This window comes from Cupressus sempervirens, chromosome 3, assembly GCF_028749045.1.
Source record: "Cupressus sempervirens isolate cs-2001-9-10 chromosome 3, ASM2874904v1, whole genome shotgun sequence".
Classification (NCBI taxonomy): Eukaryota; Viridiplantae; Streptophyta; class Pinopsida; order Cupressales; family Cupressaceae; genus Cupressus; species Cupressus sempervirens.
Window position 1 is genome coordinate 715,500,043 of NC_143120.1, and position 26,627 is coordinate 715,526,669.

General features: G+C 35.9%; 1 protein-coding gene across 3 annotated transcripts in view; it reads left to right on the forward strand.

Annotated features, from left to right (window-relative positions):
- The window catches only part of LOC149568771 (putative sugar phosphate/phosphate translocator At1g48230), a 117,331-nt gene that overhangs the window by 37,129 nt on the left and 53,575 nt on the right, over positions 1 to 26,627 (forward strand). For all 3 annotated transcript variants that reach the window (XM_089821661.1, XM_089821659.1, XM_089821660.1), the window contains one exon: positions 13,610 to 13,717. In XM_089821661.1, the coding sequence (XP_089677787.1) occupies positions 13,610 to 13,717 (108 nt within the window). The remainder of the gene's footprint in view (positions 1 to 13,609; positions 13,718 to 26,627) is intronic.

Sequence of the window (26,627 nt, forward strand, 5' to 3'; positions counted from 1 at the left end):
GATTCAATTTAGGGCTTCCGCGACCACGGATTCAATTTAGGGCTTCTGCGACCATGGATTCAACTAGGGCTTCCAATACCACTGTATCATTTAAGAATCCAGTTGTCACCCAATCAATTATGGCTCCAGATTTCTTTTCCTTCCGATTACTTATCTGTGATGTTTTCTCAAGTTTAGATAAATACTTATATTCATTATTCATATAAATGAAAACAATTCACAAATCAATCCAGGTGTAAAATAATGATAACAATGAATTTAACTCAATTCAATCTTACCTCTTCGTAAATAAAAATGATAATACTTGTTTCTGATAAATAATTGATTGCTTGGCTTATCTCTGTCTGACGCATATTTGACAACTTGAGAGAGGTGAAGCATTGTCAGGGGCTTAACCACCCAACCTCGGACCACAATATATCCCCACACAATCTCTAACGAGAAAGGCCCTCCCTACTCGGAATTGACAGGGAACATCATTCCATCCACTGGGCATCATGATATATAACACGCCATACGACTTGGTAGTAGGTGATCACCATAACAGGAATATGTATGAGCTATTAATTAAATTCATTTTAAATGGTAATTATTGAAATGTTATAACTGATATTGATTCATACTATTAAGGATTCATTTCTCACACTTCATCATCCATCTTCTCGGCTACACAGTCAGGTGAGTCCCAGGTATCTGGAATTCTCAGAGCGAACGACTCCTTCATTTATTCATCCATCACTTCATATTCTATGATTATGTTCTTAAGAGTTCTCAAAATGTCAACATTCTTGTAATTCTTTTTAATAGGTTCATCTACACCTCACCATAATTAGGCCATCAGGCCGGTGACTCCTTGGTGCCTGAACAATTATCTTTACTGTCATGTCTTGTACCTTATTCACCTTATTCTGGCTCTCAGCCTGGTGAATTTCCTTGGTACTCTGTTTTTGATGTTCAATTCAGATTTAAACAATATTCCATACTGTATTATAACTTTTATCATAGAAGAAGGTCATTCAAAGACTTACTGATTATTACATGTTCTGTTATTATGATGATAACAGTCTTATATCTAAAGAATATTATGGCAATCGATTAAACTTGAAAGATTAAGATAATCTTGAAAGACTAGAGTCAGCTTCATCCAATAATCATGCATCAATTATAAGTATAAAGGCAGACTGAAAGAATTACGTATGGCTCTATTTACTGATTTAAACAATATCTCATCTCTGTTTGATCATTAATTCCATATCTCATAGTAAATGCTATCAAGAAATTAACTCCTCCTGAAGAAAAATTCAGGGTGATTGTCCATTCGGTTATCAATCCAATTATCTGATTTGATTAGCAATTAAGACTAAGTGTTTGACTGATCTTCATTAGTTTATAATGATTTTTGAAAGATTTAATATGGACATCATCATTCTGGTTTTACAGCAAGAAAACAAGTCAACCTAGCAATGAAAGGACAAGCTGGAAATGAAAAGACTAACTGGTAATGAAATACGATGGGTTTATGTACAGTTTGATGATGCAAAAAGACAAAAATAAATTGCCAAGACGTATATGAACTCCTGTACATCTACCTACAGAGATAACTGCATATTTTAATTCAATAAGAAAAGGAAAAGTAATCGTTTCTTTTGTTGAATCCTAATGCTGTCTGAGGTGACTTAATTCTGTGATGATGTGGCACGGGTTCTTTAGACAACTCTTCATCCAGCAGCAATATCCTAGCCGTATGCTCCTTATTTACTTGCTGCTTCCTCTGTGACTGATTCTGGATGCTTGGTTGAAGGTTTCAAAACGAAAATATGGTTCACAGGGCTGAAAACAATAATGAACGCCAAGGCTTGGAAAAGGACAAGGTGTCGAGTTACGTTTGAAATCTAATAATATAGACGTGAGCTTGTCTATACAGCTTTCATCGGTTACAAGAAAACCATCCGAATACCAATCAATCAAATTATAAAAAGAAGGAAAATAATGAAAAGATTGGAAAAGTTGAACGATTATAAAATTCAAATCGCCAAATATTAAATTGATTTGCTAAGCCAAGTGTTATCATTTAAGAGCAAAGAATATTAAATTGAAAGGGAATAAATTATAATAAGTCTAAAGTTATTATAATTCGAATACTATTATAATCTTACATGCACTTATAAACATCACTTAATTGATTATTAAATTATAATGGTGCTAAATGATTTTATATTTAAATATACGTTTATAAATATTTATTAAAAACAATATAATGAAAGATAAATTAAAATCCTTTTAAAAATTAAAGTCCTTAACATACGTTTTATATTTTAACTCAATTATTTTATTTAAATAATTTATTTAAATAACTCATGCAATTCCACAGATGTAACCTGTTTCAAATCGCTAGGTCCTTTACTCATATGCTAGTGATGGTGATGCCCTGCCGAATTCTTTTCTGACAATCCTTCCACCCCTTCGACAAGCTCCCTGCAAGGAATTTCTCTGTAATTAAATTATAAATGATCATATTAGTTAACCTTTTATCTTAATTCCATGAATTTGCGATTAACGAATAATTAGCATGTCATCTTCACTTGAAATCATATCAACTAACTATCTTACCATTTCGCTAGATTATATCAAATTAAACTGCCAACTGACTTCATGTGAACCTCAACGTCTATATTTCAAGCTAGGTCAAAAATTGGGATGTAACACTAAGGAAAAAGATGATAAATTGAGGGCTTTTGACATGCACAAGTTTTAGAGTAGATATGTAGATTGGGTTTTCAAATCAGAAAAAAAGATGTAAAGTAACCTTGCTAGAAATCTAGGCTTAAACCAAGAGGTGAATGGTGCTTGGGGCACCCTTGACCTAGAAATGTCAAATCTAGATGAAAGTTGTGTTTCTAGGTTCAGAATGCTACGTAGAATCTTCCCCATAAGCTTCATAAAAAATGTTTAGACTAATGATGCTTGCAGTGCCCTTGACCAACTTTTTGGGATTTGTGAAATCTTAGTCTATAGGTCCGTGTCTTCTTAGTTTGATTCCAATTTTTTGCCTCCTGATCTTGTCACCTGCATTTGCAAAGGAAAGAAATTGTTGAGTCCTAGGTCAAACCCTAGTTTTGGAATTAATCATGAAATGAATTTGAAAGTGTGCTGCAACATAACAAAAGCTTTGACCTAAATTGAAATGCTAGAACAAAACATACCTTCATGAGTCTCCTTTGTGTTGAAGTATCGATGAAAATGTTGAAATGCTTGGAAAGAACATAACTTCATGAGTCTCCTTTGTGTTGAAGTCTCCGTGGAAAGGTTGATGTTGATTTCGAGAGTTAATGCCATCATGGATGCTTGAGATGTGCACTTTGCTTCTTGCTTCAATGCCTTGGTAATGCTTGATTACTTGATCAATAAAATGTAGTCTCTTGCTTCAGTTGATGATTGATGATCATGATATTTATTTGTCTCAAATGAGGGAGGTAGTCTTGTTTTTATGTTTCTCATGAAGCATATTTAAATTTTTGAAATATGATGACATGGAGGACAAACGTCCGTCTCTACAATCCAATCAATGAAGGGTCCAAAATTGGGCCCTTTTTGGTGGGACTTGCAAATCAAAGCTAGGTCAAGGATCAATAGTCAAGAAGGTGGTGAAGTTGCCAAATTTGTGCAAGTGGGAGTAAAATTAAACACGATCAAGCATTGAAGGCCAAAAATGCTAAAATGAGGCCTAAGTGGGCATGGAATTTAATGTCCCCAAATTATGAGTATCAAAATTTTGTCAGAAATTACAATTTTTTGTCAAATAGTTAGACTTTAAGAGATAACCTTTTTCTTTGATTGGAGTTTATTGTTTATAATCAAGTTTCATAACTAAACAACTATGATCAAGACATTAGTATATTAAGGCGACCCAACCTTAGAAGTACTAAGGGTAATTTTATGAGGTGCCCCTGTAACTTCCTACTCTAGGCTCAAGAGTGGATACATTGTTCTCCCTTGGCCTCATGTGGCCCTTACCATATATATGAGGTGAGCTACCTAGTGCGGGGTCCCATCGCCGCTTTCCTTCATTTTGCCACTTCTTGCATGACTTGGAATGATTGAATGCCTATTTATCATAGTAAGGTTAATAGGGGTCATTCACAACAAGATTTCCCCAAAAATCTATCCTTCCTATGCGTAAAGGCTGTTCACTTGTCCCCCTATGGTAGCATGGGGACACTTCAGTGACAACCTTGAGGTGAGGTACTTAGGTGATCTGTTGCTGTTCCCAAGGTAACATCATTGTCATTCTCCCACCCATGACCTCATCATTCCCTTACAATGGCTAATCATGTTAGGCAAAAATCATACTTAACATTTCACTCATAGATTCTATATTAATTGTTAGAGAAATTGCACATTGTATCACAAAATAGTGGTACTTCTGTAGTTAATTATATCCAAGAGATTTATTGAGTTAAACCCTTGAAAAGCGATCTACAACTTTCTAATTACAATGTGCAAAGGTCTATTTGATATGAAATGGGTTCTCAAATAGAGCAATAAGACCACTGCAAGGTGCACAACAAAATGGAAGATTCATGAAGATAACGTGCAATGGATATGCAAGTACCTCATAAATTCCATGAATGCATGCAAAAATATGATAAAAATGTAAGCAAGATGCAAGATTAATTAACAAGATGAAGTATTAGAATCCATCCTAGTTAAACTAGATTATCTATCTAACATGAAGGAATAGAAATGTACAACATAACATTAGCATAAGAAAAAAGATCCTTTGAAATGAGCAATGAGCCTTTTTTTGTAGATTTTAGGAATGAGTGGACAATTGAGATCAAAAGATGAGCAATGACAGAGATTTAATATTTAGTGATCCTTGTGGTCTTTTTAGAAGCTTCCCAAGAGTGTGCACTTAATGTTGAGTTTTTTTAATTCATTTGATTTAAAAAAATTGAATTACATGTGCATATTAGAAAGATGGTTTCAATTATTTAATTAAAAGTTTAATTAAAAGGAGAGATGATTCTTTTGATTAAATAGACATAGGATAAAATGATTAAACCTTAGGATATAATCAAATTAAAGATTATTTGATGCAATGATGATGGATTTAACTATGCAAAATTGATTTAATGAACAATAGGGTTTAGTATTTAATTAAATTAAATTAAAATTTAAATTGGGGGCACATAGTATATTGGACCAAAAATGGGTGATTGTATTTGCCCCTCTTGAGTCACTGTGCAAGCAACACATTGAGTCAAAGAATATGTTGATGTCGAACAACTGTTTTGAAGCGATGAACTGTTCTTTATTGACTCCAAACTTGATTGAATGAAGCACAATGAGCTCGGTATGAAAGATGCGAACTTTGAACTTGATTAGACGAAGAATAGCAAACTTGATTGGAAATTGGTTCTAAACTTGATTGAACCAAACTTTAGCAAGATAGGAAAATGTTTCTGAACTTGATTGAATGAAAATCAGTTACACCGAATTTGAAGTTGCTTGAACTACAATCGATGAAGAAGATCTTGAATGTACAACTTGATGAGAAGTGATGAAACTGTAAATCAGGACTGGTTTTGATTGATCAGATAATATTAGACTGATGTGGTGCGATGAGAACTGATATGCCCCTATTTAGGTAAAGCGTTTGCCTCGAGCAATTTGATGTGAAGTGATGAAATCACTCGCACAGAGAATTGAAGAATCTCAACTTGAGGTCAAGTAATGAAGCTAGGATTCCCCTAGTGATGGAACTTGGTTGATTTCCACATAGGATGTTCTTGCCCCCTCGAGATAAAAATTGAAATGAATTTGAGGAGATGCAAAAATTAGATAGTTCCAATTGTATTGAGATTAGATAGGGTTCAAGATGATTGAAGATAGATTTAGATAGATTTGAAGAACATTTGGACCAAGTTCGATCACTTGGTAATTAGAATTTTGGTTTTGACTAGTAAAATGATGTTAGTTTTCAATTTTGATCCTAAAAATGGATCTAGGATATCAAAATTAGTCAAGTGTGCGAATTTAATGCTAATTAGAGAAAGTTCCAAAGGTTTTGAAAGCTTATTACTTGGATAGATGATATGATGAATAACACCTTGATTGCAAGATGAAGGAGATCGAGCTTGAAGATTTGATGATGAGAGATGATGTACGCAATTGACCACCAAGAGATGATTAGAATCACACTTGTTTGATTGTGATGAGATGGAGACATTCCCCAGTTCATGCAAAATGCAAAAACTAGAATGCAACCTAAGATGAAAATGCAAGTGCAGACGCCAGGATTGGTCTCATTGTTGTTTAGTATCATCATCAGGCTTTATTGTGGGACATCTTGGGATCATACAATTGTTAGTTGTGCCAGCGCAACTATGAAGGTATCGGTATGAATATGATCATTATTAGGTAAGATGTGGGAAACTAACGTATGTATTGAGGCACATATGTTGAGATGACCTTGGGTAAGTTTTTAGTTGATTTTGCAACAGTACACCAATATCAAGGCATAAGCATTGAGATAACCATCCATGTGGTCTTGCGTAAACGAACACATTGATAACAATCAAAGATATAGTTCACACTCACCTAAGTGTTCAAATGAACCCTATTGAGGTGTATGCAACATTCCAATCGTGATGGAGGCTCTTGCCATAGACACTTGATGCATCAAACATATAAGATAATTGAAACCACACCCACAAGTAGAAGTCAAAGAAAATATCATGCCTCATGGCCCTAGTCCTCTAGTCAAGTACCATCCACAAGGGACTAAGGAGGGAACATAAGAGAAAAATCGACAATAACAAACAACACGCAAGGAAGTTTGATAGTTCATCCTCTTTTGAAGGAGGTATGATCAATCATATCTCAATTGTTTGAATTTAAGTGTTTGTGTTTTGATCATCATTAGTGCTTTAGAAACTTGTGCTTGCAAGTGTGTAGCAGTGTTGAGAGACACACTTTGACTAGTATCAACCTAGTTGCAGGGTAATTCGTCTAATAACTGTTGAGAAAGGTTGACGTCTAGGGTGAGTGTTGAGAAACACTGATTGGGGTGGTGTTGAGAAACACCTTTTTTTTTCTCGTATATAGATATAGTATGGAAATGTCCCTTAGTAAGACGTAGACAGAGTGATTCCAGACCATGGAGATGTGTTGCAAAGTCAAGCTATGAGCTGATAGATGGAGTGCAGATTTTACAAATGGCGCTTATTTACCAAGTTTTTACTTTTGGCAGGCTTTTTTTTTTTTTTGGCTAAGATATTTGATATCTGCCTTAGTCATGTTTGTAGCCGGTTCATTGGTGGAAGAGTCTACAGGTTCAACAATGTTTAGGTAGCAAGCTAGTGTATAGTTGTTTTGGAAAGAATAGATCTCAACTGGTTGATAGTGTTGTGACCAGTCTACAATTTTAAGTTGAATGAGTGATAGGGAAGCAGATGGTTCCAAGGAGTTTATAGTGTGGTCATATTTTGCGACAAGTGAGTTGATGTCTATAATGTCCTTTAGAGACATCTGTCTTGATTGGAATCCTGGCGTGGTTGACTTGGTTAGCAAAAGCGATGTGTAAGTCCAACTCATTTGTCCTAGCACAAGCTTCGCTTAGTACCTTGAGTTTGTCAACATATTTGTGCGCCACATCAATGTCCAATTCTATAATCGCTATTGAAGTGGATTCCCATTCTCACTTTGCTAAATTAGAGCTATTGTTTCTTTCCATGAGTCTTGAGATGATAGTGTTGATACGTTTCACCCTAGGATCATCACTTTGAGAGTAAGTGGGGGTGGTTGAGATGAGGACACCTCTACTTGGTTATTAGTCTGTTCTTCATCCTCTCCCAAGAGAAGGGATGTTGAAGGAATTAAGTCAACACACTTCGAAGAGCTAGTTGTTGAGAAGGGTCATAGCGTTCCCCTTGGTTGCTAGGATCAATTGTGTATATTTGGAGCCATTGCTCATGAGATATCCTTGTAGGTTCAATTTCTTCCTTTGATTCCTCTTTGGATCTTCGTCGAAGATTGGACCAGTGGAGAAGCCCACACGAGTTATCCCTTTTTTTTTTCACCCGTCAATGGCGCTTAATGGTTTTACAAGAGCATTCTTATGATCACCTATGGCTCCTTGTCTTGAGTAACCCATTTTTTGCAAGAATTCATACCCTTTCCCATATTTCTCCGGGATGATCTCAGTAGGAGTGGTGGATCTTTCATTATCTTCTCCTCGGTAAATCCATTAATGGACATCCCTTTCATTATTCTCCTATTTTATAGGATAGAGGATGGGATAAATGACCCATACGGAGTGATCATCGTAGATGATGAGGGTCTCATGGCCTCAAAAGGCTTTCCATAAGACCAAGGTGAGATAGGGAGGGATATGAGAGAGTCAAGTCTATATTCTCCCATGCTACTACTCAGTAGTTTCTTCTTTCTTTCACACTTTGCTAGTGTGGCATCTGGATTCCTTTGATGCTCTGCTATGTGGAACAAATTTGTTTGTTACCTAGGGGAGAGCATTGCATGAAATAGTGTTGTCACCTGGGATAGTGACCCAAGTCCCCTTGTAAGGAAATTTTGCACGTTCGTGGTATGTAGAGAGTAATACCTAAATTTCATGGATCCATGGTCTACCCAACAAGATATTGCATACTTTCTAGTATTTGGCAAACCATTTCCCTTTAGTCCCGCTTTGATTGGAAGTACCACGAGACCTTTAGATGATCTCTCCTCTTCATCGTATGCTTTAATAATTTTCCGTTTGGGATCATCAATAGCATGCTCAGAGAATCCCAATTGTTTGATCAAGTCATATGTATAGATATTTAAACCTTCTCCTCCATCTATCAGTACATGCTTGGTGCAGTTTTTGAGAATACTTTGATGTGAAGGTGTTAGACTGTGTGGGTGATTGAGCGATTTTTCCTCCTTTGAGGGCAGGTAATGGGGCGATGTCAGGTGACTCACTATGTTTTGGAACTGGTCAACATCAATGTCCATAGGGATGTCTGTGACAAGAAGAGTCTTCTCTAGGATCTCCCAATGTACAGGGGATAGCTCCAGTAATTCGAAGATAGAGATTTGTGCTAGAGTTCTTTGTAATTGGTCCACAAGGTTGCAGCTAGCCTTAGCAAAGGTGGATGTGTTCTTGGAAGACAAGTTTCCCAACGCTTTAGTTGCTGATGGTTTAGAAGGGTCAGCTTCCTTGAGTGTGACCTTATCTTGATTGCGGGTCACTGTGTTTAGGTGCTTAGATGTTTGTTTAGAGGGACCAACTCCCTTGAGAACGACCTTGGGTTGGGTTGATGCTTTTGAGTTTTCAGTTTTGGATTCGGGAACCTGTGAATGAGTAGAAAAGGAATTTAGTCCTTTGCGAACAACCTTTTTGGGAGGCTGATCAAATGAACTAGAGGTGGATATTTCCTTCTTACCCTTAATTTTGATCATGTTTACCGAATCATAGACAAGCTCCAACATGTAAATGACATTGTTGCTGTTGGTATACGTGTAGTTCACTTTAGTATCACTGTCTTTCTTTTTGGATCCCTCTTCTTGTTCATACTTAGGAAGAGGTTCTCTGTAGACTTTGTGATCAGATTTGTTTTTGGGACCTTCTACTTCAAATTTGTCACTATCAATTAGCTCTTGGATGATGCGTTTCAGCTTCATATAGTCGTTCTTCTATGACCTTTGTTTCTATGGTAGTTGTAGGAGTGGTCATCGCTCCACCATTTCAATTTCACTTAAGGTCCATACGATCTTGAATTGTCCAGTAATGTGATGATGTTGTTGGACAACAGTGTTTTGAAGACAACCTCAAGTGATTTTCCTTGAGGTGTGAAATTCCTTTATGGTTTTGATGCCCAAGATAACTTACCCTTGTTTTCATTTTGTTTGCTTGGAGCTTCTTGTTGCTTTACAACTTGAATGCTGTTGGACAAATTAAAGATGGGTTCTCTTGGTTTCATTGTGGAAGTATCCACTACACCATAATCTTCCTCCATCTTTGAAGGAAGGTGACAAATGACTTGCTAGTTCATTGTTTCGTGTTGAATAAGTCCAATATAGACACAACATGTTGTATGTTGTAGAGTATTGTTGGACAAACCTTTGTACTAGCTGATAAAAAAACTAGAGGGGTCGAGATAACTTGGTAAACCACTCATTTGCTTGCCCACAGAGACTTCTAGGGAACAATTTCATGAGATAAGTTGGTTCTTGTAATAATTCCGTACTCATAACACAAAACTCCTTAACATGGTCTTAAGGGTCACCACTTCCATCATATGTCATATTTTGGTATCAAAACCTTAGGAGGAAATGGAGGCATGTAAAGATCTTTGTCAAAAGGGAATGGGCAAATTGCCGAGTGAGAATTTTGTCTTAGGTTGTTCCTTTTCCTTCCTAAGTTGGATTAGTTCTTTTCTCATTTCCTCAACTTGTTTTTTTAAGATAGAGCAAAGTGATGGTTGCTCTTTTTGAATTAAGCCCCCTACGTTCAAATTGGGTGGGAGTTTGACTTCGTGAGATGCTAGGTGTATGAAATACTTGTCCCTTTCTTGGTTTAGGGTCATGTTCATCAATTTTTTAAATGTTTTATCTTCTTGAAACCGGAAAATGTCCTCTTTAGTAGTTTCTTCATCAATAATGGAGGTCGAGTAAGCAATTTGAGATGCATGTTGTGAATAATGTTGTGATGTACGATGAGCAATCTGTTGAGAAGCATGTTGAGATGTGTGTCGAGTAGCATTTTTGCTTGCTGTTTGAGTTGTTTGATTAAAGTAATCATGTAGTTCTTGCTCCCTTTGGAGTCTTCAATCTTCTTTCATTTTTTCCTTGATACTTTATAGCCTCTTGTTTATCTCTCCCATGGTTGATGTTAGAGAAACAAGAGTTTGGATAGTCATAGAATGTATTTTCAGTAACCTTGGATATCGCTTGACTTTTTTGACTCCGAGTTTGCACAAGCGTGAAAAACAATGCCAAAAGCTGACTAGACAACTAGAGCTTTCTTGAGTTCCTAATCTGGTAAGCAAAGTGTACATTTATCCAAGTGTTGATGTAAAAGAGAACCTGTTACAAGGTGTCCAAGTCGAGTCTTGAATGCTTGATATGTGACACTTTTGAACAAGCAAAGATTAGATAAGAGTAGATGAAAACAAAAAGGAAAGTGGTACAATGTGCTAACTGATAATTGTATTCAGTAGACTCGGGTTTACTTTTTTAGCAAAGTCCTAAACCTGCTGTAACAGACTGCATGACAAAATTCAACAAAGATTAGATAGAGAGAGCATTTTTAATGGTTTTTAAGACCAAAAAGTTTTTTTTGTGGAGAGTTCAATCGTACAATAGAACTCTGTACAAGGTATGATATATCCCGCACAACACAATAGAACTCAATAAGTAGAATGATAAAAGCCTATAGGATGACAAAAGTCCAAAGGCATAATGACAGAACTGCGGAAGCATAACGATATAACCTTGAACAAGGTGCAATAAAACTAGCAGGAATCCTGTGTTGTACGATAAAATTCTAGACTTGTGCAATACAAGATACTTGTTTGTGAAAAATTTGACGTCAAAAGGCACATTTGACTTGCTATTTTGATTGGTTGACTATTTTGGATAGTTTGACAGTGTTTCAACCTAGTTTTGACAGAATAATTTGCAGAGAAATTGTTATGGAAAAGCATTCACACAAGGCACAAAGATGTTAACAAAAAACTTATAGAGTTTGTAAGTTTTGAACCATAGGTATAGACAACTGTACTGCTAATGCTAAGTAGCTGACATGAGGGATGCGGTATAACCCATAATTGAGATGATAAGTTTTCCCTTGTTTCAATTTCGGACTATGCTTTCTATGGTTTGAAGACACAGAAAACAGTAGTCGCAGACAATCGTCCCAAGGACAAAGCAACCTAATAGGATGATGGTGATAGGTTGACTTTGCAGAAATGAAATAATTAACAGGTCTATCCCTACAAAAGAAAATTGGCTGAGAAGACAAGATCTTTAACCAAAACTTGTGTATCTGTGCAACTCCCACAACCATGTCATCCCCTAGAGGGCGCCCATGATTTTGCTGTTTCCAAGGACTCAATAGGAACATGTTCAAAGATTACTTTGCAATAGGGGCCAGTGGCATGCTTACCTTCAAACGTCAAAGTGGATACCAATGGTGAGTAAATTTTCAGGAGAGATTCTTCCCCCCTCCTTTCAAAAAGATTGTCTCCTTTCGGAGGTGAAATGAGTATCAACTAACTAAAAGTTACCTTAATGGTTTATGTTTATCGACAACTCTTAATCACTGTTACCTTATTTGCATGTGATTAGTTGAAATTCTGATCACCTCCTTTGCAGTGGTAATTGGGGTTCTTGGTTAATCATTCGACAGAAAATACTTTCCGTGATTCCTCTTCATTGGTTATAACATATGATATTGTTTTGTGAATTGCTAATCAAAGGAATATCAATATTTTGGATGCTATATTTATCATTCTTCTACATTGGAAAGAAAAAATGATTTTCTCTGGGTCTCTCCCTTTGCATATCGGGTCTCTGACATGGTTGTTGTTGCTTCTCCAAGATTAATTATATGCCTTATCATAACCAATCGGCTTGATATCACAACTGCTTGTGTTGTCAATAACCATCCAAATCTGTATTCGCAACATAGTTAAGAGGCTTCGTCCTTAATCTATTATATAATGCTGAATGGATTCATGCATATGGAATCTTTGATAGTTCTGGATGAATTAGATGAGGAGATCAGCATTATTTTGTTTTTATTATTTGATTATTATTTATTTTATATTTTAATTTTATGATTGTTATTTATTATTAAATTAAGAAATCTTATTTTGGAGAGGGAACAATACAATTTATGATGCTACAATAGTAACCTTTCAAACACAGTCAGAAAACTTTGTCCTTATGTTTTTTTCAGAGATAATGTCTACAGTTTCAAGGCTGCAATGCTTGGCTTTACACTAATATGAACGTATCCCAGGGATAGTTGAAATAATTTCTTTGAATACCGAACCAAGATTAGGAACAATAAAAAAAGGGAAGTCACTGGTTCTTGAGGATAAAGACAGGATGGGAAAGCATAGGTGATGACTACAGCTAGAGCTGAAACTGGTGCCTTGGGGTAATAGGGTTGTAGAAAGGAAGAACTTTGGAAGGGCGTGTGAATATGGAAAATATTGAGGAGACTTAAAAAGGATCCTGTTGTAAGTTTATATTTTTTTGCCTCAGTTACATAGAAGAGATTGTTTTTCTAACATTAGTAAAATTAATGTTCTAGTAATATTATATTGTCTGTTACTCACAAGGAGTAGTTTACCCTTAGAATCTAAAAACATACAAGTGTACAATATTATATTGTCTGTTACTCACAAGGAGTGGTTTACCCGTAGAATCTAAAAACATACAAGTGTACAATTTTTATATTTGTATTGCAGTTTTAATGACATATTCCAAGTTTTAATCAACTACTAATATCTCTTGGTATTTTAATTTATGTATTTTATGTGGTGGTAAAATGTGATTGATAGCAATGAGAGTATTCATACTTTACTTACATTTGCAGTGGGTACTATCAACAAAGCATTTCAACTTTCCATTTCCAATAACACTCACCATGATTCACATGGGATTTTCTGGAGCAGTTGCTTTCTTACTTGTTCGTGTCCTCAAGGTAATACTTGGCACTTGGCTTTGTTCTTGCTGATAACATTTACATATATAGAGTAATGCTTGATGCACATTGTGCTTTGTTCTTGTGGTATTGATTTTGAAGCCGCATTAAATATAATGTAATGCAATATGTTGGGTTATGAAAATGACAATTGGCATTTATACGGATGAAAGGTAGTTGTAATTTGCTTTATGCATGATTGGTAAAATATTGTCAGCTTTGGGTTTACAATATGAGATACTTTTCCTTCTACAAGATATGGTTTTTTCTGTGTTCGATAAATATTTGAACTGCATATGCTTTGGAGAGGTTAAAAAACACTCAATATGGGAAGTGAAAAATTTGGGCCATAACATACGAACATTTTGGAAACAAAAAGGGAAAAAATTGAGAAAATTTGATGCCAATGTAAGAGAACATAGGATTCCAGTGTAAAGAGGCCAAGCTCCACACCTCACTTACAACATTCATATTTGAGCTCATATTGGATGGAATATTCAGTAGCTTTGTGGTTCATGGTGTTTCTAGAACCATTTTGTGCACTTGTAGAACTGATTTTTGGCTGTTGAATTTCTTCTGCAATCATTAATAAATGTGGCCTCATATCTTTTCTTAAAATAAATTAATAATGTTTCCAAAATGACATGATAGATTTTCGATGTATATTCATATTTGTGATATTCTGGTTCTATTATGTCCAAGATATTTTAGGATTTGCTACATTTTCGTTAGATGGTCTATTGGTATCTGCACCATAATCCAGATCCATGAAGGTTAGGTCTTCTATATTTTTGTCAGGCACTGCAAAGATTGTCTATGATCAAGTTTCCCAATAATTTGAAACATCAGTTTTTAAAATCTGTTAGTACATCAAAGAGACTCCAAACTTGAGATACTTTTCATATGCCTTTATGGTACTTAAGAAAACATTATTTAACTTCAGAGTTTTCTATTAGTATCATTTACCTGTGAAAATCTCTTGATGAGTGCAAACTTGGGTGAGTGCTGATGTGATTGTTTGAGTTGAATTACATGTAGATGTGATTGTTTGAGTTGAATTACATGTATAACTCGTTTGTAGAAAACTTGCAACTTTGTTAAATATCTGTTACCCCAGCTTTTTGCCACCTTAGTAGATATACCTCCATTTCAATCAATGAAAGTTACAAACAAATCCAAATTTGATAAGATTTGTACTAGCGATACTTGAGGGAAAATATTGTCAGGATGAGTTGCAGACTTGTGCTTTCTTTATGTTGCATGTGTGAAAGAGGTTGTGGAGTTTGGGAGTTATTTAGATTGAGCCAGTGTTCTAATAATGCTGGGTAAATCTCATTGATTGACCTAAGAGAATTCTTAGAAGATCAATACTGGAACTCATGATGTGAATCTAAAAAGAAGCAAAGGCAATCCTTAGAAGATCAATACTGGGATTCATGATGTGAATTTAAAAAGAAGCAAACAGATTTGGGATATGGCTATGAACTTACAAGTGAAGTATCCGCAAACAGATATAATAGAAAACACCACTATTGTCCTTATTATTTCCAAATGAATGCGGTTAAAACTAGGTTCTCTTTTTACGAACTTGCTTCAGCTCATATATGGCATATGGAATTTTGCATGTAACATAGATAGCATGTTTTTTTTTATCACACAACCAATTTGCTTTCATTTCCAGAATAGAACAGCTTACATGTAATGGATTCTGACCTTTACTTGCCAGAATAGAAGTGCAAGGATTATGATCAATAGGGTAAGACAACATTCAGTGTTGGAGGACACTGATGTAGGATACTTGAGGGTACTCTTTTATTCTTCAGCTTCAGATGTTTGAATCTTTAACACAACCCCAAGAAAGAGAACTGTTATGAATGGCCTTTAGACAGTGCTGCTCCTGTCAATCTTCAATGTCCTCAACGCTTTAGGAATCTTCCAATATGTGTTCCTTTGCTCTGAGTAACCTGAGCCGATGTTGAAGGCCCATTTGCAACAATTGCATTACTTTTAGGAAGATGTCACATTGGAATGTTCCTATCTATCATACCAATATGCACAACTACCATCTCTTACCAATCGTGCTAATGAAGGCAACTGTGGTGAAAACAATAAAGGCATTGATCCACTACAAGGAATATAGTCTGCACTGGTAGTAGTATGGTTTGATGGATAATATTTGATATTCCTTATGTTTCTACTTCAAGTGAGCTGAATAATCTGAGTGGGAACTTATACAAATAATGTAAAATTAATTCTGCACTTTATTGAATGAATTACAATTGTAAAAAAGAGATTCAAAATGAAGCAAAAATAGAACTACATCTTATTAAAATAGAAGCTCAAAATAAATTAACAAATAAAAACACCTAAATGAACATTATAGAGCTAAAAGTAATGAACAAAAAATAATAAAATGTTCTAGTACTTGTAACAGAGCAGGTGACGAGTCAGCATTTTTTCCTATCGTTTTTTTAATGAAAAAAACACTGAGGGAGTCATTAGCGCTCTGAAATTTTTGAATGCTTGCAGAATGGAGGATTCACATGTTTTACAGAGCTGAATTACAATTTTTGGTGCCTGTAGCTTGGGTTTCTGACGCAACTTTCTTGTGTGAAGATGGTATTTGTTCTTACACACACAAAGTCTGTGAAGGGTTCGAATGGACAGGTCTTTGGATTTCTATCTGCCACTAGTATTTTTCTTGATTGGATTAGTGAATATTTTCTCTGGTGAAGGCTGCTCCTTTTTCGCTGTGTGGATGGTTTGCCATTTTTTTGGGGTTTTGTTGATAATTTTTCTTGGACTGAGGGTTTACAAAAAAAAGTTTCTGGGTTTTCAGCAAAACTTGTGGTTTCTGATTTTTGCAGGATTCTGGATAAAAATCAATGGGTTTTCTACAAGGTGACAGCCTAGGGTTTTTGATAAAATTGATAAATCAGACCTTTCAGTTCAGTGACAAGTTGACCTTGTTGACAAATGGAAGTGGTTGTATCATTGACCGACATCACATTGGAAGGTAGAGTCAATGCTTCAATAACAAGAACTATAATACCTAGAAACAAAGGATGCTTTCAATTTTTGACAACCAGTGTTTAGATGCAGTCGTTTTAGGTACCTCTATTCATCCTACAATGACACAATGATCAAGAAAAGTCTGATTAGTGTAACCTAGAGGCGGTTACATTGCTCAAATTGTCAATTGCTGATGAGATGCTTTGAAAAGTGCCATCAGACAAGACCATTGCAGGAATCTATAAACGCTTGAAGTATCTTTTTGATAAAAGTGGAGCATTCATTCTCAAGAATCAGTTGTTATTGATCATGATTGATGAGAAGGTGTCCTTGTAGGAGAATCTTATGCAGGTCAAGGATATACACAATCAATTGGAGGCTAATGTGGACACAAGAAGGAAGAGGACATGGTGGTGATCACGCTCCAGAGTCTACCACAATCTTATGAACAGTATATTGATATGCTCAACATAACTTCAACCGATGCTGACTTGATACTTGATTGAGTTGTGCAACAATTGGGTAGCAGTAGTGACATGGTTAGTGCAGAACAAGCATTTACTGCTACAGATAAAGATAACACACATCTAAGGAAGGTTCCATATCACATGTCACTATTGCAGAAGGCTTGGTCATTTCTATAGCTCCTATAGAAAGCAGGTAGCTGATCAAACTAGGGAGAGTCTTAGCAACACATTCATGTTGCGGAGTGTTATGAAGAGGAGCCAACCTTCTATGCTTTTTTATAAGCAGATTTTGTCATGTCGTTTGGGTAGTTGATAGACTGACCATTAAGGGAGGGAGATATCCCTAGCCAACTAAATAAACTTCGTGGAATAAACTATAACAGCGGTTACAAAGTATCTCCTTCATCAAACATTAAAGTGCCACTAAATCTGGATTTAATCATATTAGTTGCCAATATGACATAATGCCATCAAAGTCCTGTACATTCCTCGAACCTAGACTCAATGAATAAGAAAGTAATAACAATAGCCTGACACTTTAGAGTATTAATATTTAAATATTTTCTCTTCTGTTGCATATCAAATATATATTCAAATAGAAGGATCAAAACCTCAATGTGACAATATCCTGATTCTGAAATAAAACCTTACAAATTTGTCTCCAAGGTAGATTTCACAAATTTCCCAAATGTAGAGTCCGTTACAGATTCATCCCTTGAAAAATTTATGTTTCTGTGCCAACCCTTTTGTAGAACTCAAGAAGGTTTTCGTCTCCAGCCATGGTAAAACTTTTATCAATTCCAAAAGCATGTCCAAAGGATCACCAAGACCTCCCTTTTAAAGATCTCTAGGAAGCATCTCAAAGTTGCGTTGGAGAAATATATTTAATAAACTGACCTTGTAATAATATATAATTATTACATAAAATTAATTAATATTAGATCATCATTTTAATATTTCTTTTATTTTTGACAACTTAATAAAAATCAATTTGACTAATGTCACCTTTAAAATTGGGGACCTTACAGTCCTCTGGACTGAAACATTGCTTGTCCTCAAGAATTTCTTTTCCACCACTAGGATCCCAAACACATTGTAGAAGCTAGTATGAATACTTGTTGAAAGTTGTATATTGGACTATGATTGCAAGTAATTAGCGTTTTTGGATACAAGCTGAAAGATCCTCTAGATGATAACAACAAATCCACCAATACAATCCTAGGCCTTATGAAAACTCTGACACACACACAACTATACCGTAAATTGTAAAGTAGCTCACCAACATCCATGTGTGACAATACACGCTACACACGAGTGCATTGATCCCAAATCCACCTACTATTCAAAAGCCTCGTTCCATAGGCCTCACCTTCACATGACTTTCTCCACTTTAGAGATCCTTCTTGTATCAATGTATCATATTGTGACTTAATGGGCATGGTGATTGTTTATTGTTGCAATCAATCAGCAATAACAACCACTATAGCTATACAAGTGCTTTTCCCCACCTCACTTCCTCGACCCATTCATCTTCTTCAACATTTGCAGGGCTATTAGATCCATGAGTTGTAGTAGGACAACGAATGAGAAAGGGTTGCAGGTGGAACTCTTCAAGTTTGGCTACATGGTTTTGGGCTTCTTCCTCTCCGCGCTCTTTAATAGATTGGTTTGCATTGGTTTTATTGTCTCCTGGTCGAGGCACATTATCTATCCAATTAATTTCAAACCCCGACAATTACAGGATCATCATGATTGGGCACACTTTTGCCAAACCCTATGCTACAGTGTTGAATACTATGTTATCTAAAGAGCTTGACATGCATTGTTTCCGTGCGAGGGGTCAGGCCGACTTTTGCACTAGTTTTCAGACTATGGACCATATTTTCACATTCCAAACTATCATTGAGGAGGCTCAATACTACTTGACTACTGCTATTTTGTAGACTTTTGCAAAGCTTTTGACTTTGTACCTTGTGACACTTTTTTAGAGACTTAGAGACATTAGGATTCTGCAACTCTCTTGGCAGCTATTTTGAGACTTAAAGAGATTGTGGTGGGCAGGTTTAGGACTTCACATGGGTTCTTCGATCCGATTTAGAGTACCATTGGGGTGAAGCAGGGGTATCGTCTCTTTGCTACCTTATTTGACATTTACATTGACGTGCTCGAGGCTTTCCTCTGTGATTCCTCATTCCCCAACAACAATTGTTATTTGCACCAGGTCTTGATCTACATTCTCTTATTTGTTGATGGTGTGGTCCTTTTGGCCTCCTCTTTGGAGGGTCTTCAACGATTTCTTGATGGTTTGGCCTCATTCTGTGACTTGAGATTGCTAGTTTTGAATGTGGGAAAGACTCGGGTGATGATCTTCAATTGCCTGAAGACCTCCCATCTTCTCATCTATTTCTAGGGCTAGGAGATTGAGATTGTTTCTTGGTACACTTATCTCGGGGTCAAGTTCTCTAGATTTAGTTTCAGCTTGAGACCTGCCATGCAACCTTGGGTCAACAAGGGGTTAGGTTCTCTAGCTTTTTTGGAGAGACAATGCTTTAGACATCACTTTCAGGACACTATGTGGAAGTTGCCCCTTCTAGACTCCTTGGTTAGACTGACCGTGTTCTATGGCTTAGTTGTGTGGGGGCCCTCTCTCTTGGATACTGATTGGACCTTTGTTGAGAGGATCTAGATCCTTCTCCTTCGACACATAATCAGGTGTCATTGGTCTACTCCTCACGTTATAACTTTGATTGAGTTTGGTGCTCATCCCTTTAGGCTCGTAACCATCTTTGACCTGGTCTAGTTCCTTCATTGTCTTCGGGGTTTTGTGGATTCTCCTAGATGGACGTTACAAATACTCTTACTTGTCCTATTGCTCTTATACAGTTGTTGCTTGTTTTGACCCTGATGGTAGAGCTTGATGTTGGTATGTGTAGGCTTCTGCCTTGTTGAGCTCAATTGAGATTAAGATTGATCGTCTCCCACCTTATAGTTCTCCCTAGATGTTGCCGTTCACCTCCTCCCATTACAATAGGAGTTGAACAAGCATGTTAGACTTGGCATCTATAGATAGTATATTATCATGACCTAGAGAAACCCTCTGGGTGGCCTTTAGTTGAGGATGGCCTTCTATGCGGAGAAACTCTCCATAGAAGATCTTACAATAACCTTTAATCACCCAATCAAGTTAGTTAACTTCTTAGAAAGGCTCTTTAAGAGAACATTGAAGCAACCTACTAAATTAAGGACAAAAAATTTAGGAAATGAATAAGCTTGATGACCATGAAGAAGTAGTTGATTTAATTCCTTCAATTTATTGTAGTAATGCTCATCCACTATGATAGTTCAATCTTTATAACACAACCAATCCTTCATAGGTACCCAATCTCTATCTTTCAAAGGAGTGAAAAATAGTGTTACAAATCATGGAACTACAAAGATGCTCTAGCAATGTTGTCTTGAATCAGAGATTAATCAATATCCTTTCCCATAATAGGAGCATACCAACCACTGGAACTTAGCCTGAAGACATTGCCTAAAGAAGAAATCTGTTGTACAATTATTTGATGTGGAAATTGGTTCCCCCTGCTAGTTGTTTGGCTCTAATCATAAACATTGTACTAATATTTTGAAGTGCTGCATAAAAGAGATGTCCAAGAATCAAGGTCAAATAAGACGAATGGATCATTACTTAGAGGAACCTTATGCGATCAGAAGATATCATTGAAGAATAGAAATATGGATAGTATTCCTCAAAAGGATTTAGGATTTTTAGTATGTGTTCTAGCCACACTATTATTTTTCAATGCAATATTTTTCAGCGGCCAACTATAATTGTGTCAAATTCTCCATTGTTGCAATATTCCTTCAGTAGCTAAACCCACGACACTTGATGAGCAATTTTATTATGTCCTCAACGTCTAATATTTGATTATACAATGTTTCATGTAGTGCCATATTATTTTTCTCATAAACACTATAAAATATGATCACATAAGTTTCATTGACTAGATTGTCGATTGGAGACTGGCTGCATGCCCACATCACTTAGTATACGTTTACCTAAACATCCAGTCCAAGCATATTAATATTCATATCAATGGAGATAGTAGTAATTGATGTGAGTTCAAAACTTCAAAGCAAGCCTAGCTCTTCCTAACTAGGAGCCGTCCATAGAGGCAAAGACATAGATAGTCTGTGAAAGAAAGCAAGAGTCAATGTAGAAAGTTCGATTTGAGTAAATGCTGTATCATTGCCATACTGGCTGCGGTTCGTGTCTCTCCATGAAACACTGGAAATACGATCACTGTCCAAGCACAAAATAGTCCATTAATTTTACTATGCATATGTGATTGTAGTGAGCTGCTGAGTCGACACTCCTATGTTTAGATTGAGATCAAAATTATGGGGTTCCACCGCATATGAGGTTGCCTTTTGTGCCATTTGTTTGGTAGTAATATTGCCAATGATAAGGTCAAATCACCATCTTATTTGTTCCTTTCCATAATCATAATTTCTTTCTTTCGCATACATTCTTTGTGTTATAATCACATATTGATTTCATCATGGCGAATGTAATACTTTTATTTCATTAGGAATTCCTTTCATAATAATGTTGCCCACCGATGTCAGGGAATGTCTGTATTGCTCGGGCATTCACAGATTCGATGTGTGTTGCATGGTTTATAAGGATTTCAAACTATTAACATTTGACAGGGCAGAATCATCTAAGTTCCTCGGGCAAGCCAGTAAGGAAGGGGTGCTTCTCTTAATACCTCACTTAACTTATTTTATTTGCATTACTGGCATTATGTAATCTTGTTGGTGCTAGCAATAACTGGTTTTCAAGTCTTCGCTTGTCAATGTGATTGAGAATCTTTTATAACTATTCTTCTTTTCATGTATATATAGGTTGCACCAATCCACTGTCACCCTTTTAAACATGCTCAAACCGTTTTCATATTCTGAACCTTCAGAGGTGGGTCCTCCTCATTCTTCCGTGGTGGCATGTATAATGAGTCGATAGCCAATTTCCTTCACACCAAGTCAGATCTTCTTGTCAGATATATTTGCTTGTGTCTTCTAAATTCTCGACCACACCTCTGTGTTGACGTATGCAAGATTGCAATTTGGATGAAGTGGTTGTTTTAATTCAATGCTTAAGATACATTATTTATCTGCACACTTACGTTCACGACTTACACTTTCTTATCTGCAGATCTAACGTTTGCTACTTACACTTTCTCAAAAGGATCTAAGACCCTTCCACCAGATCTATCTTCTACATATAGCACACTCCAAAAATGTCTTCTAGTTGTGAGAAATTATAGTAAACAATTTCATTTGTGAACAAAGATGCTACCTTCAGTTTTTCTTTGTTACACTTGCAGTTGGCTCTGATACCATGTTAATGTCTTACAGATCGTTTCTCCAAATGTAATAAAACTGCCATGGTATTGGTGTGTTCCAAATGCAGATTTGAATCTCATATAAAAATGAGAAGAGACATGTCTGTATGGTTTAATCATCATTTAATTAATAATAATATATTAACAAAAATAATAATATGTATACCAATATATATATATATATATATATATATATATAATACAATAATATATATTATTTAACATGAATAAGTATATATAGGAAATGATGATTTACCAATAACAATAATGTATCTTAGATCGGATCAATCCAACTGAAGCTACAACCTTAACACTCCCAAAATCTTCATTCTTCTTAGACCTACACTGGGTGGGGAATCCAAAAACTCTTGAGATGTTCAAAGCTTCATAAAGTCAATGGGCATTGCAACTGCAGCTTCAGATGTCACTCTTTTCTATGCAATAACATGCAGCTATTTTGGTGCTTTTCTTTGCATTGCCTGCAGATGAGACAGACCCCCTACATTCAGTAATTATGTTTCTATGAAGAAAGGCATAGTCTTTGAATTCAAGTTTGTGATCCCCAACCTCTCACATTGAGGCCAAAAAACAGTTGATGAAACAATAGTTGGGACCATTGAAGGAGCCTGTCTAACTGCAGATCTCTGCTTCCATAAAACACTTGTATTATTAAGAAGACTGTCAAATATTGAGACAACTTAAAACGTATTTTCTTTGTATCTTCTTTATTGTCAATCTTCTTATCATAGATGTTTACATTGAAAAATGTCTGAGGATGAAACAAATCAATAATTTTGATGATAGAAACAAGTGTTTCCAAGTTATTTGGATCATTAAAAAGTTTTCCTTTTTCCTTCTCACAACACCCAGTCAATATTTTTGTCTTCTTCCATCTGCTCACATTTAGCACTAGCACTCCATATTTCTCTTTCAAGGTTTGCTTCATCTCTAAGATTGCTCATCTTTACTTAAAGTTTGCCCTCGGTGATGTCATTATAGCTGTTGAGAGGTATCAGGACCAGGACCTGCCACTCCACATCAAGTCTCAAACCTTTTGTGGGTGATTTTTTGACCACTTCGATTAGATTTGTGTGGTTGTCAATCTTAACCTTTGCCTTCGTCAATTGACCTTTTTTCTCTTCAACTGTTTGTTAAGATATATAGGGTATTCACCATCATTCTCTTTAATTGTTGCGACTGGTATTGATGGAAACAAGATAATCCCAAACCTCATAGGTACATTATCCTCAAACAGGCAACACACACTATTGACAATTCTAAGTTAAGCGCTAATAGAAAAATTAATGTCATAAACATCACGATACAAACTTTTTCTACTATAATGTATTTGGCCAACAAAGACTGGCAGGACCGGCTCATCTAGGTTCCTCTTCATCAGTCTATGCATCAAATCTTCCTGAAGTTTTCTTAGGTAGTGTACATGCATAGTGTGGAGATCCGCATGAAAAGAGCCTTGTTCAAATGGAGCATTTGTATGCGATAAACTCTTCATAACTTTAGCCATCTGATGAGCCAGGGATATTCTCCCATGAATCCCTGGCTCAACCACGACAAGTGCAATGCTATCAATGCTTCTAAATGTTCCATTTATCCCACAATTGCTCGGAGGCAGCATAAGCTGATTGGCAGTGACTCTAATTGGTTGCATTGGTCCAACATTTTGGCTTTGTAAGTGTGACCCCTGCACTGCAGCTGCAAAGAGATTGCTTACACTGGATGATTCATGGCTTCCCTTACTGGAAACAGGTATGGAAACCAGCAAGCTGATCTTACATTTGAAGGATGATCGCTGTATGACTGCTTATTGGTTTATATTTCTTGTTTCACATATACATGTAGGATTTTGTGTAAGTTATCTTTCTATTTATCCTTTTTGAGTTTTATTATATTATTATAGGATATCTCATATTTCTGTAGACTTTCTTATATGCATCTATATTTAGTAAACATATTACAGGATTATATATATATTTTTCTGGTAAAAGGCTGAAGCCATTAGAATTTTTATTAGTATTAAATATTCAGTTTACATTTCCATTCGGTGCGAGTACTGGTAGGAAAGAACCGAGTAAAAAAAAGTCTTGCCCAAGACAAAGTCTAGGAAAATTAAAATACAAAGGTTACAATGAAATTGCGATGAAAGCTCTTGATGAGGGCATACCCTTATTTACAATTGAATTACATACATCATTACCTTTCCTGGGAAATAATTACAAAGGTTGGTCCTTCAATAGGACCGCTTAACGCTTTTACAATTTTGCTGTGATATACATTCTGCTAGAGAGGATTCATTGATTTGGATTACATTACATCTTTGTTGCCTTGAGTTGATACACTTGAAGAACCGCACGTCTCATTTATCTGGCTTGGGTCAATGCTAAAGAACTGTATCAGGCATCATCATACTGCACAACATTATCTCAACATCACAGCCAAGAACATCGTCAGTGAATATGAAGTTACTGCATATAATCAAAATGCTATCTCCATACAAGATCAAGTAAAAATTATAAAAGGTCCACAAATATACATAAAATCATTATTAGAGTATTATAGTGTTTCTTTAATGTTCATCTTAGTTAGTCTTTAGTTTACTAAGTAGTTTCTATTTTCATATGTAGTTCACGATTGTTATTTTTAGAAACATTGTCTTTGTAAATCTAAGGAGCTTTCTTCTCCTTTGTTTAATACAACTTAAACAACATCAATTTACCATAACATGGTATCAAAGTGGGTAGATGAGATTTTATAAAATTTGGCGATTTTTTGAAGAAAAAATTGAGCCTCTTTTGATTTGGATTTTTTTTCTAGAAATTGTTTTTTCGATTTTTTTAAATAAAAAATTGTTAGAGCTATTTTATGAAAACTTTGTGGCTCCTCTTCAAAGATTTTTCCTGAAAATTGCAAAACCTGGTTGAGGGTTTTGATTTCTGATTTCTTGGTTTGGACAAAAGTCTTTGATTTTTTAAGCTTGCATATGAGTTGCATGTTTTTCCATGTGTTGTTTTACCATGTAAAGTCTCATGTTTTGCTGCATGAAAATTTCTGATGGGTTTTTAAAAATTTTCCCTTAAATATTTTTTGATGGTTTTCAAAGATTTTCCCTTAAAACAATTCTGATGGGTTTTCATAATTTTTTGCCTTCAAATTTTTCTCATGTTTAGAAATTTTTCCTCAAAAATTATCTAGTAGGTTTAAATTTTTTTCTAAAATTATCTTTTAGTTTTACTATTTTTCCTCGAAAATGAAGTTTTGTATTCTATTATCCATATCTTGAATTTCTATAGGTTTTGATCGAATTTTCACCTCAAAAATCATGTTGGGTTTTGATCAATTTTTCACTCAAAAATTGTGTTTGGTTTTCTTTGATTTTTCTCATAGACAATTGTGGCTTTTTGTAGTTGATTTTTCGGCATCGTGTTCACTTGCCAAGTTTGAAAGGTTTGGTTTGTCGACTTTTCCACAAAATTGTGCTTGCTATTCTTAGTATTTGTCTGTGTCTCTAGGGAGGAGAAGCTCTGTTATAGCTTCCCTCTGCACGCACCACCAAGCGCCCTACCATTCTATAGGCTACTGGGCAGCCCCTATTATTCTATGGGGTACAATTTTCTAGGACGTATAGAATTTGGTCTTCTGTAGCAAAGGTCATCCGATTGATTGTAAGGGGCAGTCAGCTAGCCCATAAAATAGTAGGAGAATCAATTCAAGGTAGCTCTCCTGCTCCTCTTGTTGGAACTGATCAAACCTTCCCATTCCCACATCCAATTGTCATTGTGTATACGAGACTGATGCTTGCCTTTTTGATGATTTCTAGTTAGACATTTTGACAAAGTGACGAGACTGAGACTCAACTCTAACTGGCAAAGGCAAAGGCTTGATGATTTCTAGTTAGACATTTTGTCTTGTGACCTGGCTTGGACTCGGTCATGAGTTGGTAAGCCAGGGTATATTAATAGAAATATAAGATATTTGATGACTTGGCGGGCCAGCATCACAGGTCATTTT